Source organism: Anarrhichthys ocellatus, unplaced genomic scaffold (genome assembly GCF_004355925.1).
Source record: "Anarrhichthys ocellatus isolate YVR2014 unplaced genomic scaffold, GSC_Weel_1.0 scaffold11, whole genome shotgun sequence".
Taxonomy (NCBI): Eukaryota; Metazoa; Chordata; class Actinopteri; order Perciformes; family Anarhichadidae; genus Anarrhichthys; species Anarrhichthys ocellatus.
In genome coordinates, this window is record NW_022280041.1 from 1,284,600 (window position 1) to 1,300,007 (window position 15,408).

General features: G+C 42.2%; 2 protein-coding genes across 3 annotated transcripts; one reads left to right on the top strand and one right to left on the bottom strand.

Annotated features, from left to right (window-relative positions):
- Positions 1-2,985: 2,985 nt before the first annotated feature.
- LOC116385733 (uncharacterized) lies at positions 2,986-7,186 on the bottom strand. The gene is made up of 2 exons (XM_031851429.1): positions 7,157-7,186; positions 2,986-4,502 (listed from the first exon to the last, which is right to left on the bottom strand). The coding sequence occupies exon 2, from the start codon at positions 4,494-4,496 to the stop codon at positions 3,597-3,599; it is 900 nt and encodes a 299-aa protein (XP_031707289.1). The 5' UTR covers positions 4,497-4,502; positions 7,157-7,186; the 3' UTR covers positions 2,986-3,596.
- Positions 7,187-8,650: 1,464 nt separating this feature from the next.
- Positions 8,651-14,506, top strand: ccnb3 (cyclin B3). Of its 2 annotated transcripts, none has more exons than XM_031851305.1 (12): positions 8,651-8,794; positions 9,015-9,152; positions 9,653-9,757; positions 10,681-10,796; positions 10,905-11,046; positions 11,133-11,231; positions 11,319-11,411; positions 11,577-11,714; positions 12,070-12,225; positions 12,303-12,452; positions 13,495-13,625; positions 13,715-14,506. In XM_031851305.1, the coding sequence occupies exons 2-12, from the start codon at positions 9,081-9,083 to the stop codon at positions 13,782-13,784; spliced, it is 1,272 nt and encodes a 423-aa protein (XP_031707165.1). In that variant the 5' UTR covers positions 8,651-8,794; positions 9,015-9,080; the 3' UTR covers positions 13,785-14,506. The 2 variants fall into 2 exon arrangements, with proteins under 2 accessions (XP_031707165.1, XP_031707166.1); XM_031851306.1 differs by having other exon boundaries at positions 9,072-9,152.
- The last annotated feature ends 902 nt before the right edge of the window (positions 14,507-15,408 follow it).

Sequence of the window (15,408 nt, forward strand, 5' to 3'; positions counted from 1 at the left end):
TTTGAAAGAAGGGCGTCGCTTTGCCAAACCGTCAAAGCACTGGAGCCCGCAGCCCTGTAGCCACAGGCAAGTTTCTACAAAGTTACTATCTCCAAGATTTGGCGGCCGTTATGGCAACGAGCAGTAATTGTACCTGTGTTTTTGAATCTCACTTCCCAGAGATCAGCACTGTTTTTGGCCCACAACTTTACTCCCTGCCGAGCACCAAACAGCAGACAGACAAAGTAACCAACTAGCTGGTGAACATAGTAGAGCATTTAACGGCTAAGTAGCCAGATGTTTCGCTTTGGAGTTGGTGGAGACCAAAAACAGAGATACAAGAAGAGTTAAAATTAGAGTTATATTCATCAAGTGACCAGAAACGGCACTTTAAGTTCGTGCTAATGTTGTTATGTGTCTTTTGGATATGTAACTTGCCAACTGTTTGCTAACAAATTCACTTTAACAGCTTTGTTAGGTTAGTTGCACGAAACAAAAGAGCAATTAAAACTGCTTTAAATATCACAATGTATAGCATACAGTGAGTGTTTTAAAGGTTCAAACTGTGAACTTTTTGTTAACTTTGTCGTTGTTTCTTAAGGGTAGTTGTAACTTAATATTTCATATTTGAGGATCTTGTTCAACACAACAGCTTTTTTAACAAATAACCTGGCGACCTCATATGTCAGAGGAATAAAGTGAAACCTGGAAAATGTCAAAGTAAAGGGCGCCTCCAGATGGAATTAATGCAGCATATTTGAGTGAAACCTAGAATAACAATCCGAGCCCTTCAGTGGTGAAAACAAGCTGTTTTAGTGGCCGTACATCGACGGAGAGGAGTTGCCCGATACGATCACATTACAGCCAGTTTATTGGCTGCCGTCTCCTTCAATACTGGACCAATTTCAAAAATTGCTGTCCCCATTAGTCACTTTGACACAAAAACATAGTTTCTAGGTTGAACAATACCTAAGTTACCCTTTAAGTCCTCCCCAGCTCCGTGATAAATACTTATCATGGTGATGTATGGTGTTAGTGTAGATATACTCTTTACATCTGGTGGACAAGCACTGTTTGGCTCACGTAAAGGGTGAATACGTTTAATTTAGGTGGGCTTACTCTCTGCTAGAGCAGACAAAGAGATGAAGTATCTCTGCTATGAATTTCCCATTATAGTATTTAGAAACCCCCCTACTATACATCCTCTGTGTGTCATCACGCCTCCTCCCTCAGTCTCCCTCTGGCAACCAACCACCTGACAACACAACAAGCATTTCTCCAGATGCGTGTGTGTGTGTGTGTGTGCGTGCGTGTGTGTGTGTGTGTGTGTGTGTGTGTGTGTGTGTGTGTGTCCTCGGACGCCACAGCTGTCCACCCAGCCCTGCAGCTTGTGTGTGTGAAGTCGGTTAGTGTCCCGTGGTGAGAAAATATAATGGTGATCAGCAGTGGGAGTTAAAAGTTCAGACTAAGCATTCCATGACATATTATGTATCGGAGCCAAGGGACTCTCACACACACACACTGCCGACCGGTCAACGTGTGTGTGTTGGGCTCTGATCGTCTGCAAATGTGGTTCAAATTAACGGTGAAGTTTTTTGGCATTTAAGTCTCAAACAGCAGTCGGAATGCTTTAGATTTAGACATTTGTAAACTTTTTTAACACGGCTATTTTTACCTGCAAAGACTAACAATAAATGTTAACAAGATTAACAAGCCACGCTAATGTTGCTAATGCTAGCATCAGCGTGTTCGTGATCCCGGGCCGGGTTCAGACCAACTTTGCATGAGATTTAATTTAAATGAGACCAGTCCAGTGGTGCAGCAACGCACTTTGTAACGTGAACGCCCTATTTCTGTTATCTTGCAATTGTCGCAACAAAAGATGAAAAAAATAGATAAATATATAAAGTGCTGCAGGAATGACTCCAAAAACCAAGGAATGAGTCGGTAGTTTTGCACTTCTGGTTCCCTCGTCTAGAAGTCGATAGTTTTTTGGTAAGATGCCTAAAATAAAGTCTTTGGTTAAAACAAGCTTAAGAGATTTTTAGGTTTTGTTTAAGTTTTGTTCTTCCTCTCTTGTGAGGTTGCAAACAAGTGGCTAAATGAGACGACTGAACTTCACCCCGCCAACTAGACCCCCTTCACAGCCTTGTCGTGTTTACTCATTTAACCGTGGTACAGTTTGTTTGTTGCCTAACGTTAGCTTTTTACATCCGGTGTTCATTCACGCTGAATCATAAAAGGGATGTTCATTTGTGAAGATTTGTTTGCCACAGAGCTTATGTGCAACAATCCAAAAGATAATGGAAAAATTCAATTGGCTTTTTGTCGAGGGAACTGGTGCGATGCTAACTTCCAGATGTTGGCCTGCAAAAATCTGTCATCCATGCGTCACTCTGTTGCTTTTATGTTTGCATGTAACGCACACATGCAAACATTAGACTGTAAACCCATTCTCTTCAATCTAAAGAAGTGTTTTTGAGTTTAAGTGCGCAATAACGGATGACTAAGAACAATAAAACTCTTGTTCAAGGTTCACTTAAGTTTCTCTTTTATTGAATTTGGCATTTACTGACTGTTGTGTCAGCGGCAGACTTTATTTAATAGAAGAAGAAAAGTTTTCTTTCTTCTTCTGCAGGATCACATCACTGTTGTGGTTAAGCACCACGGCTGCCTCTTCTCCTTGATCTGAACTCAATAGGTGAGTATGAGAATGAGTTTCTTTCGAGCCAGACTTGCCACTATTCAGCTCAGTCCAGGGGATGAATGAATCACTGAATCTATAAAGTCACTTCCCAGCATCGCGCTCGATTAAGAAGCGCTGCAGGGCTCCTCTTACTTGTGGTCGTATTCAAAATACTCAAACATCTAACATGCAATTTCATCCCTTGTCAGATTTGTGTTTATAAAAGTTATCTCAGTGAAACTAAAAACAAAATGTGACGGGTGTTCGATGTCGGTTCATGATGGAAAAGACAAGTGCAATAAATGTTAAAAAATACAGTATTTATTCTCGGTATTGAAAACATATGGGATCAATTAATAAAGCAAAATCAAGACAAAGTTATCTACATTCCACATATATAAACAAAGCGTCAACTAACTGGCATGTTCAAAGCAAAATAGCTTTTTTTTACCCAAATGTAATTACTCAGGTCAACGTGACGCTCAAGATACTCCTCCTGAAATACCATCTCCAGGACATTCAGTTATTTCAGTTGGATCTAAAACCATTACAGTTTTACTGCCACAGTACTTTTTGTCCATCTTGGAATAAAACCATTACCTCAGGTTCCTCATCCAGCTTCTAAAATATCCAGTTTCCACAATAAACGTCTCATTAAAAGTGCCACGTTTTTTTTTTGTTGTTGGATCTCTGGTCAGTTTTTGCAATAAAAAAGTAATAATTCACGATGAAACTCTTCTTCATCTGGATGAGCTTTAACCAAAACTTTATTGAGAAGTTAAATGTAAAAAGAAAGCAGCCATTGTAACAGAATATTACAGAAAACCACATTTTAATGAGAATGTCAGGCCGACTGGAGGTGACGTGTTGGTTTATTATTATTTTTCTTGCCAGTCATCACAAATATGATCCCATTAAACACAATAAGATACTAGACTAGCGTTTTAGCTTCATCGAGGGAGGAGGTGATGATGGTTTCAGCCAGTTGGTGGGCCAGTAGATGAAGAGCTTTATCGTCGGCTATCTGCTGTCTGTAATTGTCACTTAAGGCCAAATCAATGATGTGGCATGAAAGAGCCTCAGCAAAAGCCTCCATCTTGGCTCCACAGCGAGATCCTACTTCTAAATAGTCCCTTGCCAAATCATCCGTGGACAGCGAGCGCATCAGGTGCTCCATTAACTCCAACTGGGGGTCGCCGGCGGCCCCGTCCTCTTTGTCCTCTTCGTCCTTTGGGGTCGGCGGAGGAGTTGACGGCAGGTAAACATTCGCCAGGCCTCCTTTTAGCTTCCTGGCGAAACTGTGTCGGCTCCTCTCGAGCTCAGGGAGGAGAGGCGTGGTCGGAGGGGCATCGGGGTAGTCGAGGGATCCCAAGATAGGGAGCCCCGGCTGGGACAGAGATGGGTGACAGTGCTGGGTGTCTTTGGAGGTCTGGATTTCTTTGCCTGGATTCATCTCTATGGATCTTCCGCTGTAAAATTCGTCCATAAAGGGCAGATTTTTAGCCCGTCCGCCATCCATCTTTACCCCAGCTGAACTCTGGGAGCCCTCCAGATGATCCGCTACGTTTTGACTGCAAAACACTTCCCTCAGAGCGACCTCAATGACTGCTGAGGCTAACTCTTCGGCTAACATCTCCTGGTTCTGATTAAAGCTGGACGCCCGGCGGTCCACCTCAGGTTCCAGCGTCTCCATTTGGCTTTTAAATGACTGGATTATGTTCTCGGACATATTTTGGGCAAACTCCTCAAGAACCCCAATGTTTAGGTGGCTTCTCCTGAGACCTTCAGGAGACGGCTCCTCCACCTTTTGATCAGCACTCACTGCCGGCATCGGATCCTGTGAGGACAAAAGCAATAATCTTAATAAAAGCAAAGGAAATATTGCCTTTCCTGGAGGCTCTTTTCTTTTTGGGAGAAGAATATAGTGAAGGCCAGGATAAGCCACAAGCACAAACAAGACTCCAATGATGGTTTGAACCGCTGCCTCGTCCCTATAATTAGTTCATTATTTTTATTATACTTTTATTAGGGTATTGCTTGCCAGCTTGTTCAGTCAAAGCCAGCCTGGATGTAAATAGTCTCCCTAATTGATGCAGCGTTTCCCTTGCCTATATAAATAATAGCACTTTGGTTTACAGTTAAGTGCTTTCCAGAAAAAAACAAGAACAAAAGAATACAAAACAGACAACAGTGGGCTCATAAATGATGCTAATGATGTGGCGTGTCTGAATTCAATAGGCAGTCGGGAGGCTCTAATTGCAAAGGCCGATCTAAGGGAACACTGAGGCACGTAAGGGGTCAATAAAGCCTTGATATGTTTTGGAGCGAGGCCATTTAACACTTTAAAAGTGATCGGTCAAATGTTAAAATCAATACGGAACATAACTGGCAGCCAGTTTACGTTGGCTTGTACGATATAATTTGTGCGGCTGCATGCCAATGTTAAGTGCATTACAGTAATCCAGATGAGAAACAATAAAGCATGTACAGGGTACCTTATATAATCGGAAGAAGACAAACATGATCTGATTTTAGGGATTATATTTAGTTGACTGACTGAGCAAAAGTCTTGATCAAAGAGATGACATTTTACATAAATATTGTTTTAGTCTCAAATATCCCTCCAGTCCTCGCCTGTTTCAGATTAGAGAAGAAATCAAACTGAGGGAATGTTAAAATGTATGTATAAGAAATGGCAAAAGAGAAAGTAATCAGGACGGATGTGAAGAGAAAAAAACATGTCGCTATCAGAACAGAAAGTTCCCTTTTGAAGCCTCAGATGGAGAGTAAGATGGAGGCCTCAACCCCAGCCTGTCACCATATGAACTGTACCGCTGCAGCCAGAATGTGACAAGCAGGAATTACTTGGCGTCCACCTGACATTTTCTCTAAACTCTGTTTGCATCTGTAGTTAATGGAGATAGAGCTGTGTTTGATGATTGTCTCTTTCGAGTTTAGAAAAACAGAAATAGAGCAAAGCAAATGTTACATGAAATGGGTTATGTTGTTTATCTGTGACGGCATCTGTGTCCATTTCAACACGATGAAGAAGGGAAGCGTGGGACTGGCTTAGAAGCAACTTCTGGTTTAAAAGTGTGTTAGTGCAAACAGCTATAAATATGAAGTAACATAGAAACTAATTGAGTTGATAATGTATGTACAAATAACTATTTGTTCTCTAATAGTTTAATAGTTTTGGAATAGTTGAACTTGTAGTGGAAATAGCGGAAATTCTCTTATTTGCTTTCTTGGTGAGAGTTTGATGAGAAGATCGATACCACGGTCGATATTAAGCTTCTGCCAACAACTGCCGCTTAGCTTAGCACAAAGAATGGGCAACGGCTAACGCTAGCTAAAATGATGGTTTGTGTAAGAGCCATTTTGTTGTTTTGTTTTTGTACAACCTCCCACCACATGGGGGCGTAGTGCCGGTGTGAATCAGGCCACAGGTCATATAATCAGTGGGGTCATTGGACACAGGTTGTTGCTAATAGGTAGAAGCAAACAGGTTTTGACCGTGAAGATTTAACGAATGCAAATGTTATGATTTATTGGTATGAGGAGAAAATGGATAACTGAAGAGAAAGTGGTGAACTCTGATTATGAGAGAAATAAAATGCCTATATTCGAAACTGGACTTTGTTATTTATGGCACGCTTCAGAACAAGCATTACAGCAACCGTAGTGACTTTTTAATTGGGAAGCAATGGTCACTACAGTTTGATTTGAACATATCCAAGAATAATTTGATGTATAAAATATGTACATAAAACAAAAATGTCACCCAAATCAGGTTCAAAGCATTTTTGACCAAATGCAGTTTGAGTTTCTTTAAACTTCATACTAACAGTGACACACGTCATAATATTATCCGGCCTTCAAGGGGAGGACGAGACTGAAGCGCAGATGTGGAACAAATTACCGATTAAACAAAGAATGTTTTCTCTTGGCAGTCTGATCTGGACATCCTGATGTTCAAAACATGAGCATGCTACTTTATTCATGCGTTTTCTTGTAAAACCGTGCAGTCTGCTGATTATGACGGAGCTTAACCTCCTGCAACATCCAATAACCAGCGCCTTGCCAAATGTGCTTTTTCTTCCACACTTATTTCAGTGTTTCTACTTGAGCCCTCTACAAGTTTTATAGTAAACCTTTCCTCATGAATTACCAAAAACGTCATCACACTGTCATCTTTTGTTTTCGACATTTCAAGTTAATCTTTGTCAGCACGAGAACAACTGCACAGATAAGACCAAAGATTTAATGCCTACAAAAGTAGATAAAAAGGACAATATTTCAAGAATTCCTGACGAAACAAAGAGGCAAATAAACTTGCACATTTAGGATCATGAAGTACTCTGTGATTTACTATACCTGGCAGAAGGCAGAATTGCATCTCAAGGGCCAACTGGACAAGATTAAAGCCAAAAGTTACGTAACTGTACCACAAAATATATGGAAATAAGACACAGGAAACATCAAACTTACCAGTTATTAACGGTGGCTCACTGTTTGGTCTCTCCGGTGCAAATGAGTTGACACGGAAACAGGTTTGACAGACGACTTTACCCACTTCCTGTTCGTGTGAGAGAGATGGTGTTGGTGTGCGAGTGTTTATTTGCACTGACAACATAAAACGACGTTTGCAGAAAGTTATTCTGCCTTGTTTTATTCTTTTCTTCTGTTCATGAGGTCAACATGATGAAGAGATGGTCACGAGCGGAGGTGAAGCGACACAGATTCAGACCACTACCTCAGCCAAAGAGAATTTTAAATATGGCACTTTTTATGTTTTTTTTCAAGTTTGATGCACAACAGGCCTGTGTCATTTTGATGATGCACTTCGTCCACAACAACCCCGAATTCAGAGTTTTGGACTTTAATGAGATGTGACGTGCATTTTTTTAAAGGGAACATTAGATGATGATTCAGACAAGAATGGATGTTATAGCTGCCAGCACCCCCCCGTGTCCGTCCTCAAATGTGATGCAATGACCCTCTATTATCCAAACTGTTGCTGCAGTAACTCTGTGTTGTGCGCTCCCCAGTGGGCTCTTTCAGGAAATACTTATCTCTGTGTCAGTGAGCTCGTTCTTCAACATCATAATTTAAATAGATTTTAAGGGTCGTTTCGGTCGGTGTGTGACTGCCTAAAGGGAAATCATTGCATGACAGACCTGCGTTTCACAAGCATAAAACAACTGGAGCTTTTTGGAGCTGCCATGGTCTTCATCAAGAGATGGAATGTGCAGATGTCATGATTGATCAATATCATGTAATTTAAGCTGTAAAACGCCACATTTTCTGTTCAAGAACACATAAAACCTTGCATCTGGATACCTTAATTACAATGACTTTGCAGATTATGAACATTGGCTTCAGCCCTTTTATGATTTAATTTGAATTACTTCATGGAAATTGTGTGTGTCTATAATTATTACTTTACTATTTTGTATTTGACTCAAATGCACCATTAAAAATGCATAGATATTACAATAAAAGTGGAAAAATGTGTGTGATGATGTCTAATATATGTCTGTCCTGAAATAATAACCATCAGTTCATGTTCATGAGGAAAACATCAATAAACTACCTCCCATTTGAACTGTCATTTGTTGTCAGGATGTTTGAAAATCCTACACGCTACCTCCTTCCAAGGTTCGTTGGATTATGTACAAGGAAGCGCTGTAGGTGGGCGGGGTTATGTGAAAACTACATTTTTAATGGATACTACTCAACTTTTACAATCACAAAACAAAACAAAATATAAACATAACTTAAATGTACCGTGTATAATCAGCTATTGTTTTAAAAAATGCGCTATTAAACTGCTTTTAATTCAAGACATGCACCGCGCGGAGCCGTTACAGTAAAACCAACGCTTCCATCCTGGCAACGGCATCCCAAGCGACTTCCTGATTGGTCCGCCCGGCTCAAATTCCAGCCAATGGGAACGCGGCGCAGCAGATTTGGATCCGCAGCTCAAGTTCCTTTTTGTTTGAGCTCTTTTAGTCAACGAAGCAACACAAACACGGCGGATTTGGACTATTTACAACATTTAAACGAGCTTTATTCTGTGTTTTTCCTTCCGGAACTGAAACAAACAAGCAGGAATTATAAAACACGGTAAGAAAAACTTTAATTTCAACCTGATATTGTCCATGCAGAGCCAGTTGTTGTGCAGAAAACACACAAAGATGCAAAATGTTGTGTTTAACTAACGTTACTCTTCTTATTTACAGCTATTTAAAACAGTTTAAACCCGTTTAACACCACAGCGACACTGCACCCTATTTAGTTTTTTAACACCGACCCGCCATTTTTTTAAATTTTCATATGTATTTAGCAGATCAAAGTGCAGCCGCTGCAGGGTTATTGTGTGTGTGTGTGTCGGTGAATAAAGGAGCCAGTCATGCCTCTACTGAGGGGGAAGAAACCCGCAGTGACTGCCGGGAGCAAGATGCCCAAACTCAGTGAGAACCAGGTAAAAATAATATATATATATATATATATGCGCACCCATGTTCGTTTAAATATCCAGCTTTCATGCAGAGGATCTGTCTGTTGTCACATGTCTGTCTGTACCTGCATGCATGTCTTTTATTGTTGTTTTGACTGATTTTATATATTTCACATACTCTGCATGCTCTTATGTGTTGTTCCTCTGATATTGGATGTTTTTTTAGTGTCTAATAATGCAGCATTCTCTTGTCTTTAGTCCATGTTTCTATTTAACATAGGTGTTATCTGCTTTGTGTGTTGATTTATGAACCTCTGTGTTGCATGTCTTACTTGACAAAGTATGAGATGATAGGAGGAGAGGCTGTAAACAAAGCAGACGTTGCAGCAATCTGGTCCTTGAAGTTGCATGGATTAACTTGCTATAAAAGCATGCAACTTTCTTTCTTTTGTTGCAATTTGCATGCACGTGATCTGTGATTTAATGCCGTGTGTGTGTGTGTGTGTGTGTGTGTGTGTGTTGAGCTTCCTGGTTGTGTGTTGCAGGAGGAAGGCCCCCAGGTGAAGCGGTCCTCCTCTCCTCCACACGGAGCCCCGAAGAAGAGGACCGCCTTCATCGACATCACTAATGTAAGTTCAGCATCCAGATTCAAGATCAGTAACCTGTAGGAGGAAGAGGTTTGATTGAAGGATCGGGGCACTAACAATACGTCTTATTCATTCTCTTGAATCCAGCTGCACATCTAAAACAAGTGGGAATGTTCGATAACGTCCACACTGCGTAGATATAATAACGTCTGCTTCATGCAAACACTCCTTTAATGCTCATCTGGTTTAGCAAATGCTCACGTGACTCAAAATCACCTTTTTATATTTAGAGTTATTGAGCTACTATGCAGTTATAAGGTCCACTTAGAATACACGCTGTATCACAGATACCAAACCAGATTATTTTGTGTTTTATCTGGAGCTCTACAGAATTTAAATCCTGAGTGTTCTCGGTCATCGTGTCCACCTTCCTGATATACAAACTATCTCTGGAGCAGCGGTCCTGTTCTTCACAGATCCCTTTAGAATGAATCCAGCAAGTCGCTGGTTGCTCGATCTCTCACTTTTCAGATTTAGTTTCAAACTCTTTGTAAAAGTCTTGGATTGTTGTTGCCGATGGCCACCTGGCAACCCTTACTGTGGAGCCCTGTGGATGTCTGCAGCACGGGTTAAAGGGAGCGTTTGTCGCCCTGGTGTCAAATGTGTCCGTGCTCATCGTGTATTTACATCATCCACTTAGACGTGTGTGTGTGTGTGTGTGTGTGGGGGACACACTTCATCCCTGTGCTCTGGTTCTCCACTGAGGTGTGAATTGATGCTCTCTGTCGTCTCACCTACTTGTGATACGAGCACCGTGTTTGTTTGCCTCCTCGTTACCGCGTCGTTCCCAAAATCAACATATTTGGCACCGGAGCTTTTAGACACCGGCATCTTTCCCTCTCGCTGTAAACCACTAAGCGTTTATTATTGTGACTCAAATCTCACTCCGACTGTTCCCTCCACAGGCTCATAAGGTTCAGATCAGCCTCCCGGGGAGGAAGAAGAAGGAGGCGGCGAAGAAGCAGGTGAAGAAAACGAGCGCTCCCTCTGTGTCCACCAAGAACCACGACAACCTGAAAAAGTAACGCAGCCGAGCTTCAGATCTTTATCTTCATCTCCTTCAGAGGTGGCTGTTGTTTTTAAATTTCAACCTCTGTCTGTCTCTCTCTCTCTCTCTCACTCTCTGCAGGTCTTCGTCAGAGAGCTCTGAGGGGACGCCCGCTGAGGAAGAGGAGAAGGAAGAGGAGGCAGCAGCAGCTCCAGTAGAAGAGCTGGTGGCTGCTGCGCCCCTTGCTGTCTGTGAAGTGCCGGCACACCATCAGAAACAACAAGTGAGGAGGAATCAAAGAAGCTTGTGTTCTGGGAGAGTTGTTGCCTTTTATTTATATATTTACTCGTATTCTCTCCGTGCTTGTAGATCCCAGCGGAGTTCGACGTCGACTCGGAGAACGCTGAGGACTGTTACATGTGTCCAGAGTACGCAAAGGACATCTTTGACTACCTCAAACAGAGAGAGGTGAGACAAACTAAACACTGGTGTGTGTGTGTGTGTTTTATCTTCTGTATTTTCTTCTCACTTCTCCTCTGTTGTCGTCGTCCTCAGGAGAAGTTTGTCCTCTGTAACTACATGCCCCAGCAGCCCAGCCTCAACCCAGAGATGAGGGCCATCCTGATCGACTGGCTGGTGGAGGTGCAGGTGAGTCCACCTGGTGGCCTGCTGGGAACTCAAAATAGAGATTATGTTTCAAGGGTGTGAAGTGGGCGAGGTCATCCATTTGTACTTTTGACAGAACGTAGTTGTTGCTGCTTAGTCGCTCTTTGGTGTTTGGTGCCGCTTGTTGACTCTGTTGATGTGTTTCAGGAGAACTTTGAGCTGTACCATGAGACCCTGTACCTGGCCGTGAAGATGACCGACCACTACCTCGCCAAGACGCCCGTCCACAGGGAGCTGCTGCAGCTCCTCGGCTCCACCACCATGCTCATCGCCTCCAAGTTTGAGGTAAAGAACACAATACAACACAATAGTTTGAGCACATTAAGTCCTTTTTAAATGACCAATGACACATTCAATCTTGAGATTGGTTAGTCGATGAATCGTAGAAGTAGATTAATCCTGTCTTTTTGGAGGATTTTGAGTATTTTTGTTAGTCTTTTATAACTCAAGCATGGCCAGTGGGTTTTATTTTGAAAATCACAGACAGGAAACACAAATATTAAGATGTTTACAAGCTCATTTCAGATAACTTAGAGTAAGCAGACCTTCAAAATCCTGAACACGACACAATACGAGATGGATGAAGACACTTTCTCACAGTCGATTGGTCTCCCTGACTTTATTTTGGCGGTCCCCGCAGGAGCGCAGTCCGCCGTGTGTCGACGACTTCCTGTACATTTGCGACGACGCGTACAAGAGGGAGGAGATCATCTCCATGGAGGCCAACATCCTGCAGACGCTGTCCTTCGACATCAACATCCCCATCCCCTACCGCTTCCTCCGACGCTATGCCAAGGTGTGTGTGTGTTCTTCACACACTCTCTGTGAGGTCGTCCTTGGCTCATCTGATTGTGTGTGTGTGTGTCTCTGCAGTGTGTGAGTGCCGGGATGGACACGCTGACTCTGGCTCGGTTCTTCTGTGAGATGAGCCTCATGGAGGTGGAGCTGGTGTCGGTGAGAGGCTCGCTGCTGGCGTCCGCCTGCCTGCTGCTGGCGCTGGTCACCAGAGACCTGGGGGGATGGGTAGGTTCACTCAACACCACTGTTTACACACTGCAGCTCTGTCAAGCAATCGCCAAAACTACACCGTTGATCATAACCACAAGCTGTAAAAACTGTCATTATCGTCAGATTTTCATCTTTCCGACGGTCCTTGAACTCAACATGCATGATGAGCGCTTCAGAAGAAGCAACCAAAACAAGGCTTAAAATTGTGATATTTCATCAGAAACATTTTATTAAAGTGTCTCATTTAATATCTCGCCCTGAATGAACCGTTTGAAGTAAACAGATTCTGTAAAAAACATTAAATTCTGAGCTCCTCAGAGCAACTATGAAGCCATGATTGATTCATCCGAGACCAACAGTCATGTGACAACAATTCAGTGAAAACTTTGACTGTCAACATATAAAGAGTTCAATATGTATAGTATACATGGAGCCACATGTTTGATATATGGATTCCAATGTAAGGAATTATCAAATAAATTCTACTTATTTCTACTGAATTATAGCATTGTAACTATGTTTTACTGCACAAAAAACGCCCCCGAAACGGCTTGGGGTTCAGAGGGTTAAGATGTCGTCGGCCAACGTTCGGTCCGCTCGTTAGCGTACGTCACTCCTCCACCGTTTAACTATGGTAACGTCAGTTAACCGGTTGCAAAAATCCAAGATGGCGACGACAAAAACGCTGGTCTCGAGGCTTCAAAACGTCAGTCCACAAACCAGCGGGTGACGTCTTCTTACAGTCTGTGGCTGCAGTGCACGTGTGAAACGTTCCTTATAATAAAGGCCTGACTTGAGACCTTTCCCTCCAGCGTTGACTCGAGCGCCTCACGGTTTACATTGAAGCACTTGAAGAACTGTAACTTGATGTCTCGGCTCGTGTGACTGTCGGACTAAAAGACCATTTGTTTGCTTTACAAGCAGAGAATAGCTGCTGACTCTTCTGTTGTCCACCGGTTTGAGGTGCATCTGTTCCGTCCCGCATGAAGAGAAACAACCGTCCTCCTTTTTTCAATTTAAAAGCTAAATAGTTTCTTCCCGTGTAAATGTGCTGCAGAGTCCCATCCTGGAGTACCACTCCGGCTACCAGGCGGCAGACGTGGCGCCCGTCGTCAGAAATCTCCACGAGATGCTTTCAGCTCCTCCGGACGACAAACTGAAAGCCATCAGGAACAAATACTCTCACAAGTAAGTTCAGAAAACAAGGTGGAATAAATACACACGCAGCTTAATATCCTTCAACGTGTCACATTAATGTGTTCTTTCATATCTTTCAGGGTGTTTTTCGAGGTGGCGTCTCTGCCGTTGGTCAGCGGGGACATGTTGGAGGAAGTTTTATCTCAGTGAGACGGCGCCTCCCCAAAAAAAAGACAACTTTGCCCGTCTAAATCGAGAGGAAATATTTAAAAACTCTCCCTCAAACCTGTATATACTTTGTTAATATGTTTAATATTTATACACGGCGTCTTTCCTGTCTTTTATATAACGGTGGAAATAAATGTTTAATTCCAGTTCTGTGATGAAGAGTTCTTCTGTGGGCTTTTGTTATGCCAGTTTACTGTGTTCAAGTTGTTTTTAATGGTGTTACATTTGACCACAGTTATTTTTTGGCATTGATTTTTATAAGAGGATACAAAGGGAAAAAGATCTTACTTCATGTGTAACTTGTAAGCCCGTCTGTGTGTAACTGACACAAGTTTTAAGGTTCAGTAAACGTTTTACTGATGAATTATGCACCAGCCCCAACATCTGTACATGTCGTCACACATCGAGGTCAGCAGCTCTGCTCGTGTGTGTGTGTGTGTGTGTGTGTCCATACGTTGTACAGTGTTTATCATGTTAATATCACCACGCTGATTATTTGTATAAAAGACCACCGGATGATGCTGTGCTATTTTTAAATGGCTGTCATGCGCGCTCTTAAAATAAAGTTTCTTTTTTTTTGTCATGTGTTTTGATAAAATGGTTGTTCATCATTTGGGTTACATGATTGATTTTAATTGTTTATGAATGAATCAGTTTGTCTTGATGTGTATTTATTTAATTGGAGCATCTTTTAAACCTGTTTGCAGGACGTGTAGTTACGCTGGACGGCCACTAGAGGCCAGTGATCTTCCACGTCCCTCTTTGTGTTCCTCCAGACGAAGACACTTCTCTGAACACAACTTAAAATATTTTATTTTTTATCAGTTTCTCTAGAAACTCTCCAGTAGATTATTATAGTGCATCCGTGTGATTATTATTACCTCGTCTTGTTTATCTTAAAGGGAGACACCTCGGGCAAAAACATTGTTTTTCATCAACTGATTGATTTTGGGATTTTGGTCGTATTTGCTTCTTTCAGTCTAGTGAGAAAAAAAAATCCAAAACAGACATTTAGATATTTATTTTACTACTTTGTCTATTTGTCTGCAGATTGTTTTCTAAACTCGCCAAAAGTTAAACGGACCATAAAGCAGGGGATGCTTTAGGGCGGGGCTACACAGTGATTGACAGGTTGCCACCACAGCGTTGTCTGGTCTGGGGGTTGTTTGTAAACTTTAACCCTTTCACAGTGTGTTTGCACTTCATGAAAGTATAATTGTAACATTTTGGTTGCTTAGAAATGTCTTATTCAGTGTTAGGTTGTGCTTAGCTCCTCCCTCTCGTGTCTCGTGGTTGCGAAAAACCAACATGGCGACTGTCGTATGTCATTTCTACATTGCTCCTCAACTGAAAGTCTTGGGTTTGTGGTCAAACTTTCATCGTATAAACTACTAATAAAACTCTCATGTGGCTTTTCTGCCCTCGGAATCTTTAGATGACAATCGCCGGTGTAGCAGCTCCTGGTCTGAAGAGATTTGTACGGATCGATAAGTCGAGCAGATGACAGCTCTGATTCTTAAATCACCACTTTTTCGGGGGGCTGCGTCGTTCCACAGAACCCTGCTGGGGCTAAGTGACAGCCTGACAGAGGGAGGTAGAGGTGTGG